Source organism: Thermobia domestica, chromosome 14 (genome assembly GCF_964235325.1).
Source record: "Thermobia domestica chromosome 14, izTheDome1.hap1.1, whole genome shotgun sequence".
Lineage (NCBI taxonomy): Eukaryota > Metazoa > Arthropoda > Insecta > Zygentoma > Lepismatidae > Thermobia > Thermobia domestica.
Window position 1 is genome coordinate 201271645 of NC_137467.1, and position 27366 is coordinate 201299010.

The following is a 27366-nucleotide window of genomic DNA, read 5'->3' on the forward strand; positions in this document are numbered from 1 at the left end:
TTCTCCCAAATGTCATTCAACTTTTCCATTAAACACTCAGACCTTTCAGAAATCAAGATTTACTTTCTTCTCATGTACCACTTACACTTTCTCTAGTTTATCTACTCACGTTTACAAGAAGCGCATTCCTTTGTCGTGTAAAATCCTACATGATTCTACTTGTATCCATTGTTGTCTGATTCCTAACAGTTACACGCGCAAACACATTATTTCTGAACATAAAATTATATTCAAAACAAATTCACTTCACAATTCAATCTGTGTAAACAACATACTGTAGAAAGTTTGATGGTAATGATGTTTGATTTATTGTCTTCTGATAGGTGCGTATCACAGACTAATTCTGGTATTCTCATTGAAGAAACAGTGGAGCACCCTTACGACAACGGAGAATGCTGTCGGGTTCATGGGTTGTTTGAATGGCATTCGAACTATTTGTATGATTAACGTCGCTCTCATACATGAGATCCTGGGGTTCATCTACCTTATCCCAGCTGCTAACCACCTATCAATGTTCAAGGTAAGTGTACCATATAGTTCAAGGCAATAAAACTCACTAAACCCCAATGTTGTCTAGAATAAATTCATGTAAAACTATTATTGAATACTCAGAATATTTTTCTTTTATGTTAAAGTGGAAAATGTAGGGAAGACCAGAGTACAAAGAAGATGGCGTTAAAACAATTCACTATCTCTACAACTATTAGCTTATTATTTCAACACCAGGTCTATCACCTCCTAGGTTATCGTAAATATCTACTAATTGACAGTGAGAACTTGTGTTATTTGTTACAGTTTGCTATGAGCAAGCCTTTATACAGCATGTTTCATATTTATACCAAGGATTTCATTCCGTACGGGTTTGCGTCAGCGCAATGCAAATGTGTGTTTTAGTTCGCAATAATTGACATAGCGCTTACTGTTGCCTTTCTCAGATTTTGTTACGTTTCAATTTGCAAAATTTTGCTTTGACTGCAACGGAATAACATTCCAAGTAACGAACAACGTATATTTTCTGTAATGCTTCTCGAAAAGATGCATTTTCTGATAGTTATATGCGAGGTTCTGCCATCTGTTGTTCCTATGTAGACTAACGTCAGAAAATACATAAGTACTTTTGTGAAGGTTCAGGAAATAGCATATGTTTTTCGTTAGTTGATATAACTGCCAAATGTGCCGCGTAAAGCTTTGCTCATACCAAAAAGCAGCAACTAATATAAATTCTCACTATCACTTACTTGATATTTATGATATCCTATTAGAGTGAGGGAGCAGGCAGGTCAGCAACATTGGATAGGGCGCGTAAGCGAGGATAGTGGAAACACAGTTTTGTGTTCCCTATGTTAGTAGATGTTTTACGTGTTAGACAGTTTGACAGTTACAGATCATGACTTAACGCATTAGAGTGAAATAGAAATTCAGTTCACCATGGCTTCGTTTTGTCTATTACACACTTAAAAGCTTACTTTTGGATTACGTTCTTTTAAACACTACGGTATTAGGTATGTTACAAGTAAGATACCTATATATTTTGATTACTTATACTATTCTTTCCAAATAACATTCGATATTTATTCTGTGAAATTCACAACTTTACGGATACCCAATTCGGGATAGCACTTACTATAAAAATAAATAATAGTATAATATGGTAATAAAAGTAATACTAAGTCAACTTACCATACTGATTATAGTACTGGTTGTTAAATGATTTTGTCTGTAGACCTGCTGATGAGACTTTTCAGATATCCATGGAAAACAATTAAACAAAAAATATTAGCAAAAACACCTTGAACAAATATTATACATAGATAATGATTTTGGGCGATGTCGTCAGTAATTTTATTTACCCAGACATGACGCATAAATGTAATGAAATATTAGGTTTTAACTTTAAACTTAGTTAATGTGATCTATGATTGAGTATGTGTTGTTTCTAGGGAGTGAATTCGGTTCCATTTATAATTTATTGTGAGATTTGCACTTGGACAGTTGATGTGTTCCTTCTGATGAGTGGCATATTGGCTTCGTACAACTTCATCAAATACACAAAGGAGATGCAGTTGCAGGTGGAACATTGGAGGCTTTTTGTTGCTCGATATCTTAGGTAATAACATCTCTTAATGCTTTAAGTAACTTCTATTAGATTAGATCTATTTTAGTAGACGTACTTACACAATGAAATTTGTTTCGAATCTCACTCGAAAGAACACCGTCTAATCGAGTACGAGCCTGCGAGCAAAGGGAGGTGAATAACACAGAGGGTTAGGACACCAGGGACACAGGAGTGGAAGTTTTTGAAGACAGTTGATGGCAATTAGGCATATAACATTATTATTTCAGTTATTTCTTACTTTTTACTGTACTTGCAGAACAACCGCTTACATAAATAAGTTCTTTAGACATTACCACTTCTTTGTGACGTGTTGAATTTTACATCCATTTTCATGGTAAGATCACAATTAGGAAATATATTGACATCCATATTTCTTCTGTTTCTAATACATATAACCTGTTCATTAGTTGCTACTAATAACATTAGAGACGAAGAGGTTACAGATAGACTTTTATGTTAAAAATCTGCGTAATACATTTTTTTATTCCAACACATTTAAATATGTACACTTATGTCCAAAATTATTGTCGCATGTCTATACATATCTTGTTGTAGGAATATAATTTGAAAACCAATTCTCCCGGTATTTCTTTTAATGTTAGTATCGTCGTAATGTTAGTAATGTCGGCAAAGACATGTATGAGGTAAATTCCATGTCAAAAGAGCAGTAAATAAGAACAATAAAACGAAAATAAAACTTTCTTGTTCATTTAGGAACATTTTGTTTTAATTATTTTAACTTTCGTATTTATAATTCTTTTCCCTAACATTTCCCACAAATATACAATTCCCAATTAGACACATAGTATTAGTATTAAATGTACCCTGCAAAATCATTATCAAATTATATTCTTAGAAGACAGTTATAGATATACGACAATCATTTTGGACATGAGTGCACATATATTACTATATAATATGTAACTTAGAGAATAATACAAATAAAATAAGCTGATAAAATATGTTCAAGATGTTCCATCTGGTCATAGACAGTTCACATAATTTGGCAATATTACATTTTTGGGAGAACATTGCAATTCCCAGTTATGAAGAAATTTATTTTAACAATTTATATATTCCTTTATTTCCGTTTATAATATTAGGTAGAAATCTTATATTAGCCCATTTATTCCTATAGATGTTGATGAATAAATTTATTTTTAAAAAATCAATAAAGAGGTAGAAACGTTGAAATTTTAAAATGTCTTCCATCGACGTGTATAAACTATGAACAAATATTATACAGGTGTGTAAGATTGAAGATATGTAAACATTTACTCCAAATACAAGTATCAAAAGTCGCTGCACAAATTGAAATTAAAAACTTATATCGAAATACGATATTACTACTTGTGGTACATGATATAATTTTTATACAAATGGAGATTCTTTTGATTTCATAGCATAAATTCATTTCCAAAAAACAGTTTTATTGTCTTTTTGTCTTTCGTTTACTTTCCGTTTTGTCCTTTATTTCATTTTTCTTCACATCCATCCTTCATTTCATATTTCGTTTAACCCTTAATTCTTGTCGTTCCTAGTTTTTTCGTGCTTCATTTGCTTTCCTGTTCATTTAATCATTTGGTTTTTCTTTTAATCCTTCATTTAATTTGTCTTTTCATAATTTCTTTTGCTCCTTTTATATTCATCATGAGAGTTTTTTCTTCAGTCTATTGTGTGATTTTCCTTTTTTGCTTCATTTGATCTTTTTTTCATGTTTCGTTTGATTTTTCATTGTATTCTACATTTAATTTTTCTTTTAATCCCTAATTTGATTTATCTTTTCACCTTTAATTTGATCTATTTTTGTGCTTGATTTTATTTTTCTTTCAATTCTTCTTTCAAGTTTTATCTTGTTCCTTATTTAGTTTCTCTTTTTGTCCTTTCTTTGATTTTTCTTTTCATTCTTCATTTTGCTTTTCTTTCGTTTTTAATTTGATTTGTTTCTGTACCTTTCACATGAATGTTCTTTTTTATTTCATTTAATTTTCTTTTCGTCCCCCTATTAATTTTGATTTGAGCCTTTCATATGATTTTTTGATTCATCCTTTATTTTATTTTTCTTTTAGTTCTTTATTTAATTGTTCTTGTTTTTCATGTGTTTTTCTTTCCGTTCTTCATTTTTCATCTTTTGTTCCTATTTTGTTTTATCCTTAATTTGATTTTTCTTTTTCTTCGTCACATGGCTTTTTTCATTTTATCCTTCATTTAATTTTCTTCTAATTCTTTTGATTTTTCTTTCTTTGTGACCTTCATTGTATTTTCTTTAAGTTTTTATTTTTGTTCTTCATCTTATTTCCCTTTGCGTCATTATTTTTTTACGTTTTTCATTTTATATTTCTTTATTTTAATTTTATTGTTTTCCTTCATTTAATTTATGATCTTATCGCCCACCTCCACTCACAAAGAAACGAAATGAAACGCAGAGATAGAAGAGAGAAGATAGCCATTCATAAAACTATAAACCTCCATCTTAGAGGATAAATAATAACAAAATTCTTCAAAACTTCAATTTCTTTGCAAACGTGAGTCTATGGGCTTCAGGAACGAAACTTTCCTTCCTAGGCCCTGTAGATCTTCTCAAATTTTTCCTTTGGTTAATCCAAAAATTTTGAGGAAATTATTTCTCCTAAAATCAAGAGATCATTGGCTCTAGCACAGGGACAATACCCCCTTGCGCAGGAGGTTATGGCTGGAGACTCGCGTACTTGGTCTACTTTGGAAGTAGCAAGAAACCTTTAGAAGAGTAAAAAATTAACATTCTACACTTTATACTGGTTTAAGTGACTAGATTAATGTCGATTGGGATTCATTTTAATATAATTTCAATTTTCAATTTTAAAGTTAGTAATATTAAAGCTGGAACAGGTTTAGAAAATTTTTGATGCCAGAAGAGAAAAAAACGGAATTAAATTGCAAAGAAACATCAGTGTAGGTTAAAAAGGATAAAATTTAACCTCTTTAAGAAGGACTAAATAGGACGCTGAATTGGGTAGACCGTTTACAGACATGATTAATAAAAGAAAGGTTTCTCCATCCTCAAGAATGCGAATAGAGACACAATCTTTTGAATATATGCTTGACATACTTCTACGTTCCAGTGAGATTTTCTTTGTGTCTCTTTGTTCAAAGCAACAGACATATCCCACAAAAGAGGTTAGGAACTACAAACTGTAACTAAATTATATAGAAACCATAAAAATTATATAGCAGCATTTTCACAGAAACTACGGATAATAATTTATCCTTTCGTATCTTATTTTATTCAGCTTAACATGATCTATATCTGCCTGTCTTTGGACAAGATTTATAGCTAAACAAAAATTAATTAAAATCTAGGACAGTGATCGTCAAACCGTCGATGGCGAGCTACTAGTAGCTCGCAGGTACATTTTCGGTAGATCGCGTTAACGCTGCGATTGACTAATATTGATTCCTCTACTGAGCTAACGTTAACAACAGGTGGCGCTTACGACAAGTTATTCAGTTCTTTCTGCGTAGTTATTTACGTACGTTTTGAGGTTTATGTTACGCATTGTCAGGGGTAACGGGATTTTGTGGCCAGCGTGTAGTATTTCAGACGTTATTAAGAAAGTTTTTGAAAACATAGGGGAAAATTTTAAATCAAATTTTGGTGGCATATCTGAGTTAAAAGGGACATTCCAATAACTCCAATTAAAGTTTTGTGAAATTTGTTTTAATGAATTCTCTGTATTACCTTTTAATCTCTAGCCTCAAAGACATTTTAGGATGATTATGAACAATAGAAAGTACTGCCATTCGTACTCAACATAACAAACAACAACCATTTTGAATTTCAGATTCATTCCTCTGTTTATTGTCTTCCTAATCCCAGCCAATCCAAAATTCATAGCAGTTGGTGATTATGGGTTAAGGCTTTTCAACGATTATCTCAGGAACTGCCAAAAGAACTTCTGGAAATTCTTTTTCTACATCCACAATTTCCCTTTGGAGGATGAAACGCATATGATAAAACGGGTAAACACTTTTAATTTTACGTCTTGTTAAATTAGTTTGTGTTTTTCATTTAAAGTAAAAACATCTGCAGAAATACATCTTTCCTCCCATTTCCATTTCATTTAACACCTGTAGCATACTATAATAAAGATTATTATGTATTATCTTCTTACAGCAGTAGATTTGTTCTTAGTTAACAAAGTGTTCACCAATTATCTAATTCTCTCGATAGTAAAATTTTACCAATTGTTATTTGCACAATATTTTAAATTGCATATTTTAGTAAAATCTAGTCATTGTTTGCAAACTATTCTTTTCAACTTTTTTCAATGTTAATTGTAATTGAATTATTTTTACAGAGTGAGCTTGAAAGATGTGCACAAAGTCCGAAAAGTGATTTCTAACACTAAAAGAAGAGAAAAAGTCCTCTCCCATGTCGAATTCCGCGTCGTGTACGAGTGACAGAGGGTCCCAACTTGGAATCGACAATCGAATCCTGACATTTAGAACGGAACAGAGAGATATGCACAAACTGTGGGAAGTGATTCATGATATCAAAACTAGTTAAATGTGGCTATGAACATCAGCAAAATGGTCCATTAGGCAATTGAACAGACAGTAATAGTTTGTGCACATCCTTCTGTTCCGTTCCAATTGTCAGGATTCGATTGTCGATTCCAAGATGGCACCGCTGTCACTCGTACACGACGCGGAGTCCGACAACATGCAAGAGAACTTTTTATCTTCTTTTGATGTCACGAATCATCTCGGAGTTTATGCACATCTTTGAAGTTCACCCTCTATGCTAGTTGAGAATTGTTTCTATATTACTTTAGTTGTAAACGTTACAAGTAGATAATATTGTAATAGGTGATATGGTGTTGATCATCCTTATTTTCTTTGAAACATGTTTCCAAGTTTTCTAGAAGATTTTTTTTTGTTTCTTTACAGAGATGTTTCCCTTGTTTTAAAATAACTCTTGATTCTCTATGATCATATTTTTCATTTTTATGTTAGAGATGATCTATCATATGATAAATTACAGAGAAATTAAATTAATAAATAATCGAAGTACCGTGTGAAACTATTAAAAGTTGTAGAACACAAAAACATTGCAAGCTTTCAGCGTCCTTCCATATATTCTTTGGCTTTGAGCTTTCGACAGTATTACTTGCAGAAAAGTGAATACATATAATAAAAGTGAACTTCCATTAAAATAGGAGAGCAAAATGTACAAGTAAATAATCAGGTATCTTGCATTGAAAGCAACATTCTCTCTCTTATAATATCGTTTTTCTATTAATCTCTGAATTAGTTAATGACAGCAAACTTAAAATACATACCTTTCTAAGCAAAAACATAGTTTTACGTAGTATCTAGTACAAAAACCGTAGGGTATATTTTCGGCTGCCATATTTTACTTTCTTTTTTCTTGCCTGAGCCAAAAATAGATCTGGGAATTTAACGTAATAATTCCCTTAGGAGTATGTTTAGCAGAAGGGGTCCAGAAGCACGTAAAAACACAAAATTTACAGGAGATATGAATGATGCAAGTACTTAGACCTATTATAACGCAACCAAATGTAACCTAAACTAACCTAAGCTAACCTGAACTAACCTAATATTAGTAGGTTAAGCGAAATTCTATCATAAACTAACATAAACTAACCTAACCTAACCTAATCTAATCTAATCTAACCTAATGTGAACAGAAATTACCAAAATTGAAACATTTTTTAGAAGAAAAAGAGCTGAACCCTTTCTGCTAAACATAGGCCGTCTGTTAAATTAAAAAAAAATCAAATGTTAATTACCTGATACTATGTTTCTACTACTATGGTCTTCTTCTTTTTCTTCTTCTTGCTCACTGTTATCAGTGATAACGCGGGTGCCTTAGATGGAATGTATTAATAGGCTACGAGTGTTGTATTATTCAAATGGAGAGAGTGAGTAAAACACAAGTGTTGCATTCCCAATGTTGGTGGAGGAATATTTTGGTCGACAGATAGTTGTCTTCGTCATTAAAATAACTTCTTAAAGTGGGTAATATCGTTCTATGTACTGCCTTATTATCCTTTCATTTGTTTCTTTGTTTATAAATACACAAAGCCGCCAGGCAACTTACATTATTACTGAGGGAAAGTTACAGATTGCGGGAAAATGCGAGAGAGTGAGTAAAACACAAGTGTTGCATTCCCAATGTTGGTGGAGGAATATTTTGGTCGACAGATAGTTGTCTTCGTCATTAAAATAACTTCTTAAAGTGGGTAATATCGTTCTATGTACTGCTTTATTATCCTTTCATTTGTTTCTTTGTTTATAAATACACAAAGCCGCCAGGCAACTTACATTATTACTGAGGGAAAGTTACAGATTGCGGGAAAATGCTAATACTATTAAATATACATGTATCATATAACGTTTATATTAAACATATAATACAAACACATATCTTCCTGTTATATTTAATATTATTTCAGAGCATAATTTATTGAAATTTGCATGCAGTCCCAGTTTAGGTAAACATACTTATGTTAATAATACATTCAGTTTGTACACCAGGAATTTCACTGTAGTATCTTAGAAAATATTTATTAAAGAAGTTGCATTACTGGGTATGGATTCATTTGAGTAAGACTTATCTGTTATGAGTGTAAATACATTGTGGTTACTTATACCATGTAAGCTGCAGTGCAAAAAATACTGAAAATCTTATGCTATGTGGAAACTAAAAACATGAATATTGTCAAACCGTGTCAGAGCAGGAGTGCAACAGGGGATGTACCTATAGGGAGTAGGCTTGTCAGCAATGGTTGATATGCATAAACGAGGATGCTTGAACATACTTTATATGGCATAAAAACATATGCTTTCCGTGTGGCACACATTTTCGCCGATCCCAAGAGTTTTATATTCGCGCACTATCCTATGTCAGCGCCAGCTGTTTTGTCATGTAAAATGTACAGAAAAATTTGGGTAAGTCTTTAATTTGCACATTTGATGTCGAGAACAGAACCCAACGAACCCTTGCCGGGCTTCTAACCCGATCTTATTACTACTTTTACTATTACTGCTACTACTACTATTACTCCTCCTCCTCCCCTACTACTACTACTACTTTTACTACTTCTGCTACTACTACTACTACTACTACTACTACTACTACTTCTTCTTCTTTCACTACTACTTTTACCACCACTACTACTTTCACTACTACTACTACTTCTACTACTACTTTTACTACTACTACTACTGCTACTACTACTACTACTTTTAGTACTAGCACTACTTCTACTACTACTTTTACTACTACTACTACTATTGCTACTACTACTACTTTTACTACTACTATTACTCCTCCTCCTACTACTACGTCTGCTACTACTTTACTACTTCTACTACTACTTTTACTACTACTACTACTATTGCTACTACTACTACTTTTACTACTACTATTACTCCTCCTCCTACTACTACGTCTGCTACTACTTTACTACTTTTACTACTATTACTCCTCCTACTACTACTGCTCCTACTACTACTTGTACTACTACTACTACTATTACTACTACTACTCCTACTACTCCTACTACTACTTTTACTATAGATCCGTATAGTAAAACTTCTTGCTTATTTTAATGAAAAAGGTGTTATGATTTTTTTTTAAAAATAAAGAACTTCTTTGCCTGGGTTTGAACCCACGCCAAAAGCAACTTCTATTAGTAGCCCGCTCACTAGCACGCTCGACTACGAGGGCCGACAGCAGTTGTCGTTTGCTATATGTATGTCACGACTCTTGATGTCCTATCTGTATCGGTCAATAAGATCAGAGGATACCTGAAACGCTTGGTATCCTCGAATATACGTGTGGTACAGCTTTGCAACACTTCTATGATTGCTTTATATCTGCCTTCATATAGCACTTCACTTCATCATGAATTCCTTTTAGAATATGACAGAGTAAAGAGCATGCTTTGTATTTCGTTTATCTACTTTATTAAACATGTGAGAAGTAAAATCCTGATATTTTCGAGTACTTGTTCATTGGTTTTTCAAAATAATGTTAAATACTTATTCTGTAAATTTTACAAATATATGTTTACCTAAACTGGAACTGCACCGAAATTTGTATGTAAAATTTCCTTTGATATGATCTGAACTCCTGATTAAACTCCCTTTGACTATGTTAATGGGGAATACAATTTCGATTTACGGAAAATTATAATTCTGGAAAGTTTGCAAGATGTATGTGCGTGTGTCTGAATTAGAAAAAGAGATTAACAACAATAATTACAGTTTGTTAGTTGAATGTGTATTTTAGTACGTAAATCACATCTTCCGGCAAAATTTAAACTGGCAACGAACGACTCTCGAAAACTGTGCATAAGAATTTAGCCTCAAATTCTATTTTGTTCAACTCGGATGGTCTATCTACTGATTATGTCTTAAATATTTTACTTAAACATGATTAAAATTTAAAAATTGATGATACTTTTACGCTACACATTATTAACCATACTATGTAGTATCATCTTACTAGTATCATAATGAAGAGTTTAGTACTTCAATATCATATGCACCTCACTAAGAGCATTAGAGCTCCTTTGTGGCTAAGCGGTTAGCGTACGCCTTTAGTTTGGGAGACCCATTTTCGATTTCCGGGGGGACCTCATGTTCGGATTCCACGTTAATCAGTAGATCCACGTCTCATATAACCTCGCTGCTGAATGGAACGTTAAACTTAAAAGCAACTCAACTCTCTCACTAAGAGCATTATTCTCGTAAGCAGCAATTTTTAGGTTTGCAAGTAAATTCTTGTTTGTCCATTTTCTTGAAAACTACGCATGACGCTTTACATTCATGCATTTCGTTTTGTTCTGATCAATATCTTATCTTTGGACTTTTTTTTTCCGTTAAAGTCTGATAATGTTCTAGAAATTTTCATACTAAAGTTCATATCTAGTTGTTGAAACTTCCGTTCCTTTTCTCTGTCAAGTTGATATTTGAATCAATGCTACTTCCTTCTTTTAATAACAACTCTAACTGTGAAATTATTTAATGACATGATATGATGAGTGTCAGTTAATCAGGAAAGGAATATACTCACCAGAGCATTCATATAACAATTCGTCAAATACATTTCAACGATCAATTATCTTCATTTTCACTACGTGTTCCATAAGATATCACAATACTTATAGAAGTATATGTTCTGATCAGTTTCCTCCATTGTACAAATAACGGTAGCTCTTAAAGTACTGACCTTTCAATTTTTTGTTCGGTTAATGTTGCTTGTGTACACTATTTTATTTGATATGAACAAAAGATAGAGATATTCCACCGAATCACTACCGAGTACTTCTTAAACCTCTGTGGTTTTCCATTTTATCTGAATTCAACATTTCTTGTCATTGTAGTGAAGGCCCGGCACTTATACAGTTTAAATTCTAGCAACTCCCTATGAAGAACCAGTATAAATTTGCCATTAAATCACTTGACGAAACTTCTAAAGTCTATGTGGTTTTCCATCTTAGCGGTAATCAACTAAAACCGATATCAAATGAATGAATGGAACTGCGTATGACGGTAGCATATCAAAGGAAGTAGTCTTAATAAGGGAACATTGTACAGATGTAAAATTCACTACAACTTTTACAGGAGGAAGAAATTAAAACGAGTAATTCAAAATTTATTAACATTATTTCTACAATAGAAGAAACAGATCAAAATAAGTAGTTCTCCAATCAGCGATAAGTACTGAGAATGATGGTAATTGATCTGTTGAAATGTATGCATCAAATAGTTATATGGATACTTTACTGTATGGATATATTTTCCTGATTTAACTCTAAAACTGCTTCATTTTGGTAAAAAATTCCGTTACCAATATACCAAAGATATTTTTTGTACTTTGGTTTTCCTAAAATTTAAAGTGTTGTACTCGAAATCGTTAATGATTATGTTCTATAATCCCTATATCTAAATCTTGTTGTTTTCAAACGTCAAACCCTCCCGACCTTAAAAAAAAAAAAAAAAAAAAAAAAAAAAAAAAAAAAAAAAAAAACCAGAGTAATTGAGTCTAGACTTCGAGTAATTTAATTTACCAAATACAAAATCAAAATACTTAAACATGATTAACTTCTTTCAACCCATGACTATTTATACAAAATTATCAATGATATGGGAATAGAACAGTATAGATAACCTACCGATACAGGCTATCTTATGTTTGGTTTTTCTAGTGAGAAAATTTTAATTTTGATTCTCTAAGATATAATTTTATGTATGTAAAGAAATACTCCGATTCCATTTAGCTTATCTATGGGATAGGAATATGTCTTTCAACAATTGTGGGTTGTAATCTTACAATTTGCTTATAGAATTTTAGAAGATCTGAACTTATGAGATGTACTAGAGCATGTGAACATTTTGGTTTGATAAGGGGTCGCGTTGGTTCAGTGGTAGAGCGTTCATCTTTGGTGCATGGGGTCCTTGGTTCAATCCCAGATTGAGCCAAGTAGCTTTGTGGTGGACAAACACCATGTGCGTGAGTTTTCTAGGGATTCCCCCGTTTCCTCGCACTTTCTTGATTCCACCATTTCATTAGTTTCTCATCATCACTGTCTCCTTTAGTCTAGCCGGAAAAAACGTGGGACGTAAAACTCAAACACTTCATTTCATGTTATTTCGCTTCGATCTTTGTGTTGTCACCAATGGGATTCTAAAGCAACATTGAAATTCTACAGTAAACCTCCAATTATCCGGATTAATAAGGTCTGGATGTACAGAAATTCAGATAATTGGAGAAATAAAAATAAATGTTATGAGACATAAAATTCTCTAAAAATCGTTTTTGTTTAATAAACAGGTAGGCCTATGTATGTTCAATATATATATATATATATATATATATATATATATATATATATCGTAGTCACCCTACACATAACGAATCTCAATATTCGTAAATGTTATAACATTCTGCTGAGCATATTTTCAGTTCGTGTACTATAACTTGATTTATTTCATATTTCCAGTGTATGGCTCATACGTGGAGTCTTGCAGTTGATATGCAACTATTTTTACTGTCTCCATTGATTCTGTATCCGTTTTCAAAATGGCCGTCGTTTGGACTATCGATACTTTCAGCAGTCACCATCATCAGTTTCATTCTACCATTTCATGTAATCTACGCCAATAAATTTATGTTCCTTCAAATGCCAATATTAAGGTAAGTCGTAATTACTTTCCTTACTAAATAAACAAATTAAAAAAGAACTTTACACATATGCTAATTAGACATATATATATATATATATATATATATATATATATATATATATATATATATATAATTAAAACAAAGGAATGTTAGCGTTATGAATATCAAAATAGGCGATAATTAGACTAAACACAACATCAGAGGCTAGACTGAGTAAGGCTATGTGATAATATGTATAAACACAGAATCACGTAACGGTTTCCACACAATAACTGTGTCTTCATCAGACTTTCACTCTTTCTGGCTACTTCGGAGTTAGTCACCTCTTATATACTTTCCGGAGATCAAGTGTTACTTTTTAATAAAGGGGCGAAGCATAATCAAAAGTTGATCTCCGGGAAATATATAAGAGGTGACTAACTCCCAAGCAGACAGGAGGGATGGAAGTCTGATGAAGACACAATTATTGTGTGGAAACCGTTACGTGATTGTATGTTGTATATTTATCACATAGCTTTGCTCAGTGTGTTCTTTTTTAGTTTGACAATATGAAAACAAGGCCTAACAGAATAATTATACGATAATTAGATGATAGATATGAAAAAAAATAATAACCTGAGGAAACTAAATATGGAAAATTTGTCTGAGAGACTGAATCGGCTTGTCACTAGAATGATAATAGTGTATATTTTAAAAAGTTAACATTTCCATTTCGTATAATACAAACATATGTATGTGAAAAGCATTAAAGTTTTAACGTACCTTTCGTAGTTGTTCTTACTTTATATGTTAGGTTGCCATCATTTCGACACCTTTAATAGCTTCTCATGTCTTGTGGATATGGTTTACAATAGTCTTCATTGAACATTGTAGACCATATCCACAGAAGTCAAAATCAAATTTTGTACCTACATTTCAGTTTTTCGGTTCTTCTTCCACGTCGCGATTATTCTTAAGAACTAGTGCCAAATAATTATCTATGAACTGCACATCTTGCATTTTTCCAAAGTATAATTACGTATGGTTTAATATTTTGGGGTAACAGAAGTTATATAAATGATGTATTGAAAATAAAAAGCTGTTGGAATAATTAGTGGCGTGTCCTTCAATGAACATTGTAAGTCATTATTTGTTCAACTAAAGATAATGGCTATAATTAATCTTTACATTTATCTAGTATCGATGTACACGAGGGATGCCATATCTCAAAAATGAAAATCCGTGACGCTACTAAATTACGAGAATCTTTGAAATGCTTAAAATGAAAAGAAGTGTTAAATACTAATTTACTTTTTTTTCATTAGAGTTGTTCAAGTAATAGGTAATAACCAGGGCCCGGATGTTGTTGACTTAAAATTTTCTAAAAAGTGATCTATAAAATGACACTAAAATTCCTGCAAAATGACCCTAAAAATCACAAAAATGACCTTAAAACTTACGTTTTCTTAAACGTTTATTTCGTTAAACATTGACATTTTTTAATAATCATTGGATTTTTAATTAACATTTCTCACCCATACTCAAAAAGTATTGTTTCACTTAGTTGCAGTCCATTGATCATTTATTTCTATTGATCAGTCCATTGTACTCCCGAATTGAAGCTAGGTAGCACTCTTAAACAATAAAAGTTCGCAAGTGAAGACTACATGAAAACAATAGATAGAAACCTGTTTAAAATCCTTGTTCGCCTTCTAATCCATTTTAGTTATTCACGTGATCACATCCTTTGTGGTCAAAAACCCAAAACTATCTGTTTGGCCACCTACCAACTCCCACCTTTTGTCAACCAGCTACAGCTTAGTTTTCATTATCTTGTTAAGAATGCAGTTTTTCCACCCCAATAGTCAGGAAGCAAGAAAAGAGATTATTCAACTTCGTCTTTTCCACATTCGTAAACCGTGTTCATTTAAAGATTTCCTTATGTAGAAGAAAAACGAATAAAAAGACCATAAGTGACCTAAAAGCTACCTTAAAATATTAAAAAATTTCAATACTGCCGAAATTTCAAAACGGCAGAAAGTGACCAAAAGTTGACCCGAAAGTTTAAAACTATATTTTTAGAACCTAGAGTTGATGGATAACGTTTTTTTTTTTTTTTTTTTTTTTAAGTTGCCTTGTCCTATGCGTATCAGAAAAAAGTTGACTTATCAACAAGATCCGGGCCCTGGTAATAACATTTTTAGTCATTTTAGTAGACCTTCTCCTCCCTACTTAAGTAAACGTAAACAGATGATTAACCTCTTTTCCCTTTAAGCATTTTTGTTTAATTTATCAGGATCTGTTATGTTTTGTGTCTTTCAGAGTCTGTTTAATCTCATTTAAGATATGATGTTTCCTTTCACACGTTTTGTCTATTTGTATTGTATTTTTTTGAACGGTTAAATCATTGGCAATATGTTCTGGCGGCGTTTGTTTTCTTTAAAGGACTTCTTTCGATTATTTTTTTTTTACTTTATTATGTTATTTTTAAAACAACTAACAACACAATAACTCACACGAATGCTTCATTTAATGTGAAAGTAGTTAAATCCATGTTTTATGTGTTTTAGTTTTTCTTTTTCAACTTTTAAATTGCTATACTCAGAAGTTGACGTGAATTATTATATACCCAATCCTGTAAAGTAAACACACTATAATATTCCCTTCCTTTCTTTTTCGCTGAAATCGCGCCGAGAAATATTTTTGGGACGCAGATCTCAATTCCGTGACGGTCCCGGATTTTCCGGGACAAACGGCAACCCTAATCTACATAAAACAGAATGTTCCAATTATGTTATATAGACAAGATATACATGCAAATAATACAAGAGCAAACTAATTAATATACCTTATAATAGATTATCTAAAATTAAAGACAGTTATATTATTGCTGGTATAAAATTTATGAATATGTTAGCAACTTATATGCATTATTTGCCTATTGAGAAAGGTAAGGTGTATAAGGGACTAGTGATATTGCCTTTTCATAATATTAATGTATTTTTGAAGCGCAAAAATTATTTGTCCACTGGTGACATCTTTTAATGTGAAATTTAGTATAATGTGTTTAATGTGTTTAGGTCACCGAAAACATGCAAAAATGAATCTTAAAGGTTCATAGCTTCAAAACCATGGGACCTACTGTAATCGGGTCAAAACTTTACTTAGGAAGTAGTATATATCCTATCCAAATATCAAATTTCGCAGCCCTGCGCTACATCTGCAACAATTTTTATAGAGCTAGTTAGTGAGTACTTTAAATTATATGCGCGTAGTCAAATTCCCTCTATAAAAATTGTTGCGTGAGTACCTTAGGATTCTGAAACACGTATTTTTTTGATAGTTCACATATTAGTTCCTAAGTGAAGTCTTGATCCGATTACAGTAGGTCCCATAGGGATCTTGGAGCTAGGGATCTTTAAAGTCCAATTTTTTTTAATGTTTTCGGTAGCCTATAATTCAGAAAGGAAGCATCTGTGCACCCAGGTTAGTCTATAGTTTGTGTCTTATGTTGCTGTCATGAATCATTTCCCAAAACTTGTCGGTGTTGTGAAACATCCTGTATATATGTCTATTGTAAAGTATGAAAAGTTGCTACTGTAATATTTTAAAGCATGCATGTATAATCCTTTCACAATAAAAATATTCCAATCTATTCTATTCTATTCTGTTCTATAGAAACGCTTCCTCTGTACTGCAACATAATTAACATGATGACGTAATTTAAAATACACTCAGTTTATAACAAGAATCATACTTTTATTTACTTTTAGTGCTTGAGTGTTCTTGCAGTACAAAGGAAGTGTTTTTGTATGTGGAAGAAGGCAAAACCTAAAATGTAGGTAAAGAATTTGATTTTGATATCTAGGATATGTCTGCTAGTAAAAGACACCGGACGCTCATTAGACGTACAGAAATTTGAATAATTCCAAAAGTCCTTATTGCTTTTATTATAGTGTATACTTGGTTTATATGTATCACTAGTAACACATACATGGCTGCTATTTTAGTGGAAGATATACAGGGTGTTACCAAAATTTATCACAATATTTTGGAAGTAGATTCCTTAAATCAAAATAAGAAAAAGGATCATATTGATCTGTGGTCCAAAGCAAGGGCGCCCATGTTGTGGTTTCCAAGGGGGGGGGGCAAGTATAAGCGACATTTCAAATGTAGTCTCAAATTATGCGGTAACTATTCTAAAAATTCTATTGGGTTTTCGATCTTCCGAAGCACAATTTCCTCTAAAGGGGGGGGAGGCGAGCGCCCCACCTTGCTTCTCCCTGATGGGCGCCCTTGGTCCAAAGTGCATAGTTTCGTAATTATAGGATGCCTAAAACGTGAAAAAAAAAAAGAACTTTAAACATTTATAGTTCCATTACTATAGGACCGATCGGAGTGAGGTGAAGCCATCACTGAGGAACTAGTATTTGAACTATCCAAAAATCCATCTTTCAGAACCTCCGTTATTTGGACAATTATTTATAGAGAGGCTGTTAGGAAGTACTTGATCACTCTCCACCTATCTCTCTGGAAGTTAATGTGCAAGTATTGGAACATTCTTAAACATGGATATTTGGATAGTTCACATACCAGTTCCTCAGTGATATCTTGACCCACCTACGATAGGTCCCATAGTAGTGGAGCTATGAACTTTTAAAGCTCACTTGTTTCACGTTTTAGGCACCCTATAACACCGAAACTATCCACTTTTGAGCACAAATCCATATGAACTTTTTTTCTTATTTTGATGTCAGGAATCTGTTCTCAAAATATTGTGACACATTTTGTAACACCCTGTATTAATTTCCAGCTCATCACTTTTGCAAGTTAGTTGTTTTCTCATGGAGTCGACCACCGTCGTAGTAGGACATATTGTCAAAAAAAAAAAAAAAAAAAAAAAAATTCTTGATCTTGGTAGAACGATACACATAAGAAGAAACAGAAAATTATATGTTACTTCTTAATGTCAGTGACACTTTCTTATGGTAGATTTTGATTTACAGTACGTTATTATTATTATTATTATTATTATTATTATTATTATTATTAGTAGTAGTAGTAGTAGTAGTAGTAGTAGTAGTAATAGTAGTAGTAGTAGTTGTTGTTGTTGTTTTTGTTGTTGTTGTGGTTGTTGTTGTTGTTGTGAGAGAAGGAGGAGGGGAATAGTTTTGTTGAGTTAAGTTTAACGTCCCTTGCAGCAGTAAGGCTATATGAGACAGGACCTCCTGATTAACGTGGAATCCGAACCACATGAGCTCCCGCTAGGAATCGAATGCGGATCTCCCACGAAAAAGGCGTGTACGCTAATCGCTTAACTACGAACTACAATACAATACAATACTAAAAACAATATTGTATTGTATTGTATTTATTGCTTTCCGTATACCAAGAAATGTGCAAATTGCATCTTGGGTAGAGAACATGTCAGAAAACATTAACATGATTAATACATCGTATTATGTTTACATATAGTTAATTGATTATAATATATGAAAGTGCTATTTATGTGAATGACGTTAAGTGAAACAGAGAAATAATAAACACTTCTGACCAGAGTATATACACTTGTTTATTAAAAACTAAATTACAGTGTAACGGTTTCAACAACTTAACATTGTCTTCATCAGACACTAACTGAACTCTGTGCCTGATGAAGACAACGTTGAGCTGTCGAAACCGTTACACTGTAATTTAGTTTTTAATAAACAAGTGTATATACTCTGGTCAGAAGTATTTATTATTTCTTTAGCGAGTTCCAGAGTCATGATGGATAGAGTTGAAACAAAGAAGAATTGCTGTAGGTATCCTGCAGCTATTTTTATGATTTTTCATTAAAATATATATCGACAGAGAGAGAGAGAGAGAGAGAGAGAGAGAGAGAGAGATAGTAGATGGATAGCTAGAAAGATAGGTCTAGATATATAACTCTCTTAGGAAACAAACCATACAAGACAAAGTAAATTTTTTACTGCATACCATAAGTGACAAGTACCAACCTACACAGCATTGGCATCCTAATATTATAAGGCGATGTAACAAAATTAGGTAGCACTGCGAAAATCTTGGAAACGAATTATCCAAGATAGATGGTTGTCAGAAAGTATTCGAAAGACCATAATCCAGCAATGGATCGACAATTGTTGATAATGGTGTGTATGTTTCAAATTTTCATAACCCTCACCATTACTCTCATGTGATCTCAGTTCTCATTCTTGATATCTGGGAATTTGAGATTAAGAAATAAACGCTTATATCTTGTACTGAGAGATCATATGTTTAACTGGTTGCAGAGTTCTTACTGAATGCTTGCAGGAATATGGGTTTAGAAGAAAATGCAGAGGAAACTAAATACATGGAAGTGCGTCGGGACCGTAATACGGCAAATTATGGATGCGTTAAAATATTAAATAATACTTTTGATAAAGTGGATAGTTTCAAATATCTAGGATCAATATGAACAGAGGAAAACATATTCACGAAGAAATTAAATGTCGACGAAAATAAGGGAATTCGTGTTATTATTCTGTTCAAAATCTCTTATCGTCGCGAATTCTGTCGAGGAATTTGAAGCTTAAAATATACAAAACCATAATCATGCCTGTTGTTCTTTATGGTTGCGAAACATGGTCGCTTACTCTGGGGGAAGAATATAGACTGAAAGTATTTGAGAACAAAATCCTGAGACGAATATTCGGACCCAAGAGGAACGGGAATGGGGAATGGCGGAAACTTCATAATGAGGAACTACATAATTTACACAGTTTACCCACCATTGTTAGGGGCGTCAAGTCTAGGAGGCTTAGGTGGGCAGGTCATGTAGCCAGAATGGAAGAAAGTAGAAACGATTTCAAAGTTTTTTACTGGGAATCCAATCGGAAAACAACCATTAAGAAATCTAGGCGGAGATGGGAGGACAATATTAAAATGGATCTCGCAGAAATAAGAATACAAAGTAGAAACTGGATGCAGTTGGATAAGGATATAAGTCAATGGAGAGCTGTTGTGAACGTGGCATTGAAGTTCCGGATTCCATAGGACGTACAATTAGTTAGTTAGTTATTGTATAGCACACTGTGATCATTTTTTTACACAGTTGATTTATGTTATCATAAAAGTTTAGATTTTGGTTTAGTATTATACCTGAAAACTATCTCTATGTAAGATTTTTTTAGAGCTAACGTTTATAGCAGCAGTTGTACCGTAGTACATAAAGAAGTAGAGGTATATTTACAGGACTATTTTATCATACATACATAATATTTGGTTTGTCACAAATTACAAAACTCAGTGTAAGTTATATAAATGAGTCTAGAAAGATGTTAAGTATTCTTAAATACGCCATACATCCTTCTCTTATAAACACTGCCACACATTTACTATTTATTTTATTCATTAAGTATACAGAACGACAAAGGATATGTTTTAACATTTACAAAAATTGCACTCAAATTGTCTCATTGATAATGCAAACAAGAATTACCCACACTATGTCTAAGTACAACATTTCTGTTATAATTCTGAATTTAGTTTCAAGTTTGAATAACATGTATAACATTATAAAATATTACAGAACAAAGAAAGTAACAACCGACTTTTACTGAAATTGTTAAAGACTGTTTACAGCAGCATACTTCTGGCTGCTCACAATATTCATGGAACGAGCAATCTACACCGCCAGAAGTGTGTCTTTCGATATTTCTTTTGCTTCTCATTTTTTTAAAAAAACTCAAAACTTATTTTTTAAATTCAATTTTTGATTTAAAATTGCATTATCTAAACTATGGTCTTTTAATAATAATATTACAATAACCAATAATTTGTTATTCCAAATTAATGTCTGTTTCATGTAATTGTTAAATGTCTTTTTTATTGTGCAGATTTTCTTTAGAATATTTAGACAGGAGCTACAATCCTCAACATCGTCACCTCGGTTGACCTCATTAATAATAGTCTGAAGAACCAGAACAGCCGAGATGCTCGAATTACTTCCGACCGAACCAACTAAGAAGTTGTAAAATTCCAGAAAGGAAAGAATTTTTTAGAAGATTCTCATTCATACAGTCCTAGCTACTCATGTACTACTATTATATATGTAATGCTAGATGTCAGTGGTGTATTTACGATTTTGTTTTGGGGGAGAGGCTTCGCTAACTTTGTTCCTGAAAAATGTGAAAATTCTGCAAGATGTTTCATTTAGTTTAATATAATAAATAGAATTTCGGAGGGTTAAGCCCGGAAATCCCCTTAAAAACGCCACTGCTAGATGTTAATCTTAATTTTAGGTAAAAACTGAGGTTTTAAAGCTGCAAATCACAAAATTTGTAAAATCACTGAAGAATAATTTGCAATTTCTTTTTCAACTTGTTTTTGAAATTCACATTAAATTTACTCAAATCAATATTTAATTAAAAAAGACAAAAGTAAGTTATTATTAATTTCAATTCTTTTCTAAATTTCCTAATTTAAATATCTGAAGACAATTTTCCATGAATTCTGTAATAATAATCAGAAAATAAAACTCTTCTGGTATTTTTAAATTCCTAATTCAAGTTTATGTAAATTTTAATATAAGTTTTCATGATATTCATTCAATCAAAATTTTTCCATAAACTCTTTGCACTAATTGCTTTCCAAAGATGTGAAATAATTTGTAAGAAGAAGTACCGCTTAATGCAGAACTTGAATTCTTAATTTAAACAAGATTTTAACGAATGCAAATCTGTTGTAGTCCAGTGTTATCCAAATTACGGAACCTAATAAAGAAAATACCAATTACTCATTATTTATACCAGTGGAAATAGTAGCAAATAGAAAGAGAAGCATGATTATTTGAGCTAATGTAGATCTGACGAATCTCGGATAATCGGGGCTGCTACAGCTGGCTTCTCACTTTTGCTTCTCTTATATCGTAGCATGAGAACCAAAGGAACATAACCCCATTTTTGTAGGTTTACAGGCGAAAGAACAAAAATATTATTTTCATAAAAATATGGGTTTGTAATAAGATGGTAATTGAGCCACATTACGACAGATGATCGACTAGTAGAACAGATGGCGTTAGTTCCACTTACACCAAGTGAGTCTTTCAAAATTGTGTCCAAACATGAAGAAAATGATAACCGCATTTTTGGAGTTACGTTTATCTGGTTTTCATGCGACGATATCATCTTTTAATTTAATATTGATATTTTCTCTGTCTGTGTGTGTGTTACCATTATAAATTTTATTGCAATTACAGTTGATCTCGTGAGTTCAATTATGGTATTCAGTCGCGATAAATCAACTTTTATGATTAGTTTTTTTTAAAATGATATATTTCTCTCAGGATCTGCAGGCTGCATTGGTACTGTCTCTTTTTAATCCTTTAGTAATTTCAGTAATTAGGAATATCTGTTTAAATGATGTTATTAATCTCATTTTTACTTTTCTGTTTTATTATAACTTGAAACTTTGAGGTGACGCAGTGATAGAGCGTTTACCTCTGTTGTGTGAAGTCCTTGGTTCGATCGCAGCTCGCGCCTAGTGAACTTTGTGGAGAACGAATATTGTGTTCGTGGGTTTTCTCTGGGTTGTCCCGTTTCCCCCCACTTTATCCATTCCATCATTTCAATCATTTCTCATAATCACTGTCTCCTTTAGCCTAACCGTAACACTGAAAGGTTTCAATTCATTTCATTTGGAAATTTTGACCAAGTGCGCAAGTATCTTATAAGCATTTCTCCTATCTGATCAAATATTCAATCTCCCTCCTCAACTTTCTTATTTGAGTACAGATTCAAGGCTCTACAAAAAATATTTTTCAGATATTCTGACTTATCTAGAATGTGTGACCGGACATTAAAATTTTCCTTCCTAATTTCTTGCTAAATTTACTATTATCTCGAAATAGATATGTGAAGAAAATTGCAAACAGTTACTTTTGTTCTAGGATGTATAAAATCCAATGAATCAGGAAAAAGTATCAAATTATTATTTACTCTTATGTATTAATAAGACATGATGCATGTTGCTAAAAAGACAATAAATAAATAAGAGATTGATAACAAGATTTGGACAGGTACTCCAAACTATTAAAACTATAAAAATTAGCTAACAGTTTTTTTTATTCATATAGTATTAACGCAGACTAAAAAGTTCAGGAGGAATTCAGGATAGCTATAAAAGCCTAACGTATCTATTAAGTGTGCTTTCTGGGGGACTGTATGATCGCAAGTAATAGAATCGATTAGTATACTCATGCAGAACCTTTTGATTTGCATACAGTTACGTTTATTATGCTATTATGTTACTTAAACCAGTAGTTCTCAACCTAAATCCTCACAACCCCTATTTTATCACATCCTTTTTGCAGCGACCCTCTTATAATTTCTGGTTTGTAATAAGCTTGTGTAGGATTTTTAACATACCTATTGCTGAGATCTCAAGATATCCATTTAGGGTAAGTTTGGGTGAATCCGGACAGTTCTGATGTTTCTTCCTTTTACTACTACCCTGCTAAACGAAAATATCCAATACTTCGTCATGTTATTTAATGATATGTTGGTATGCATGTGCAACTGAAATGGTTTTCCTGGAATGGCATGTTAAGAAATAAAAAATAATTTTCTGAAAGTTGACAAAATCTTTGATCTGCAAATTTGGAAGGATGAATCCGGACAGTAGGTTGGCGATTCCGGACACTGAATTTTCAAGGGAGATATATACATGATAGGTATATTTTAGATTACTATCTTGCTACACTAACATTCTAACATGATAAGTGCAGAATATAAATACAAATACATGATAAATACACACAAATTACTAACATAGCAATTCCTATATTAATTACTGTTGAAATTGTAAGCTACATGTAGAGTAGTGTAACTACCACTATAGTGTTTAATCATTAAATATAGAATCACATTTGTTTCCATTGGAACTACATTGTACTACTATTTTTTGCTAGTAACAACTAAATTATTAGTAAAATGTATATGTGTGCACTGAGATTAGCATTTATTCATTTTTTCTTTTTTGCGTTAATGACGTCTGCCAGTTTCGTGAAGCACTAATCATAATTCAGACACATCGTCCACAGATAAAATACAGTTCCTTACCACATATTTTATGAAACCTGGTTTACACACAGTACAGGACATCCAGGAACCGTATTTGCTTGATGATGGTGCATAATAGTTCTTCCAACAAAATCCACAGTTGTTTTCATCTGTATCTTCGATTGTGTTTGAGGAGACAGTTTGAAATAAACTGCAATTCGTGATACTTAATCTTTTAGCAACGCCTGACCTTTGGGATGTGGGTTTGGAAGAAGCAACAGCAGAAAAAGATAGGAACTGTTTAACTGAGGACTCTGAAGGTGATTGAGACGTGTTTGAGGATTAGTCTGATGACACAGAAGACAAATTATTTTCAGCTACTGGCGTATCATGTTCATTCGACAAAAGAAATTCGCGTTCCCGAACTTGTTGCGGATCAAATGGGAATATAGCAGATGATATAGCAATTCAGTAGTGTAGAATGTTTGAGCATCTTATGATTAGCATTTTGTAATTTAGTTGTGTTTGTAGATCCTAAGATAATTTTATAGCTTTTTGGTAATTCCTCGGAGTGCATTTATGGCAAAAAATGAAAAAATATTAGAAATAGACCTCACATACTATTTCACACTCATGAACGTGAAACGCAAGAGAGGAAAGAGTGTTCTGAATCCTCTTAGTTCATTAATCAGATTGTCCGGATTCAGCTTAACGTAATAAACCTGTCCGAATTCACCCTTCCCAAAACGTCTAGATTGGCCCGTTTCGAGCACTGTAGACTTGTGTATGCGTTGAGCAGGCACTCGCAAAGTAATAGAATTCTTCCAATATACAACGAGTAAAGTAGGATCTTCGCTTCGATATATGTCTTACTTGAAAATTTGCTGATAACCACTTCTATGTAAAACCTTAACATATTCCACTAAAAAGTTACATCAGGTCAAAAAACGTGCATGAACTTACCTGTTTCTTCTTCTTTCCGCCACTGTCGAAACTACGTATAACACTCTTTGCATTTAATACTCAGCACTGAACTGTAGGAAGGTACGGTGCTTCAAATAGACATCACAACAAGTCTCCACATTACATATGCGAAGAACAGTATTATCATAAGCCTAGGATGTCCGGATTCAGCGACCGTCCGAAATCACCCAAACTTACTATATTTCAATAATAGTAGAATCTTTTTCACGTATAGAGTGGATACAGTAACTTTCCTAAAAACAAATAGATTACAACCAAATTTGGTCAGTTTATTTATCTTCACGACCCCCATAAAACCCCTCTTGCGACCTCCAGGTTGAGAAACCCTGACTTAAACATTCAGTGAATGCAGAGGATTCAGGTTTGATGATCCTGTAAGGCACTGAAGGTACTGAAGGCTTTTACATGCTCAATTGTCTTTGTCAATGACAACTTGTCACTGTATTTATGTTGAATATATATTATATGTTAATTTATGGACCTAATAGGTATCTAGTGATATTTCAAAGAGCAGGCTACAAGGAAGGATTCCTACACTCAAATCATAACACTGTTGCTGAATGTAGGCTTTATTTTATTTCTTTTTATCTTATGTTTTTAACATGTACATTCAGTTTGTTTTCTTTATGTTTTGGGGGGATACCCCGAGAGAGTGCTTGTTTAGCTTATATGTAAATCCAACTTTTGTCAAGTCAAAATTGCCGCTTATTAAACATTAAATTAAAAATATACTAATCGTTAGTGCTAATAAGTGCTGCAAACACTACGTTAGTTCTCCCATCCAAGTAAAGATATTAACGAATTAAAGTGGCGATATTCATTTGATGTAAAGACATAATCGCCACTTTTTTAAAATAGTGTCCAAACTATACAAAAAGTAATGTTAATCTTTAGTGCTGGTTAGTGCTTCAAGCACAATGTTACTACTATCATCCGCGATTCTGGCTTAACGTCAAGTAAATATCGCCACTTTAATTCGTTAATAACTTTACGTGGGTGACAGCACCAAAGTTGTTCTTGAAGCACTAATCACCACTAACAAAGCATCACTAACGATTAATATAACTTTTGTATACTTTGGACACCATTTAAAAAGTGGCGATTCTGGCTTAACATAAGTGAATATCACCACTTTAATTCATTAATATTTTTACTTGGGTGGAAGCACTAACGTAACGCTTGCAAAACTTATTAGCAGTAACGTAGCACTAACCATTAGTACATCTTTAATTTAATTTTTGTAAGTGGTGATTTTGGCTTGACAAACGTGTGAATCCGGTACTAAGTGAATGTGAATCTTTTTTATTTTTATTTTAACATTATTCTTAGATAATAACAGTCATAAGCCCAAACTCTGATTAATTTTACATAATATTATTTGGGTTTCTGTGACCTACACATGGTTATTCAGTATTTATCAGTGTCGTTGAGATGAGTCTGATGCTGTTTCTCATTTCTGTTACGTATACAGGTCTGTTGTTACTTTCAGCACGGAGACGAAAGAGAAGTTCCAGGACATATTTTACCTACCAACATACACCAGGGCAGCTCCTTACTTTCTGGGAATTGCTTTCGGATACTTATTGTATTGGAACAAGGTTAAACCATTTCATCTATCACAGGTATTCATTTTTCTTTATTATCTTATATTGCGTGATACAAAGACACGGATCAGTTTTTCCTCAGTCACCTATGTCACTTTTACATAATAAAGTGTAACCTTATGGGAGCGAAATTGGTATTTATTTTTATATTGTCTACTAGCTGAACTTGCGCTCTCTACACAGCGCATCATTCACATATGAGCATAAATCTCCTTGTCATTCCTCACAACATTTGTACATGTCCCTTTACAGAGACAAGTGAAAAACGTCTTGATAAATATCGGCAAGGGGAGATTTTTCGATTATTTTTTGAATATCTCACACTGTTCGCAAGATATGAGCCTACTTCCGGTTGGAGTTTCTAATGCATATATGATCACTGTTTTCTTTCTTCTTGCATGTAGTATGTAATAAACAATTACATTACACACACACAATTAA

At 32.8% G+C, this 27366-nt stretch overlaps 1 protein-coding gene across 2 annotated transcripts in view; it reads left to right on the forward strand.

Moving 5' to 3' along the window:
* The window catches only part of LOC145670767 (nose resistant to fluoxetine protein 6-like), a 57153-nt gene that overhangs the window by 11217 nt on the left and 18570 nt on the right, over positions 1-27366 (forward strand). The window contains exons 2-6 of one of the 2 annotated variants that reach the window (XM_081739529.1): positions 362-520; positions 1941-2107; positions 5938-6115; positions 13132-13325; positions 26793-26943. In XM_081739529.1, coding sequence (XP_081595655.1) covers positions 407-520; positions 1941-2107; positions 5938-6115; positions 13132-13325; positions 26793-26943 — 804 coding nt within the window. In that variant the 5' untranslated portion in view covers positions 362-406. The remainder of the gene's footprint in view (positions 1-361; positions 521-1940; positions 2108-5937; positions 6116-13131; positions 13326-26792; positions 26944-27366) is intronic. The other variant, XM_081739530.1, reaches the window with a different exon arrangement.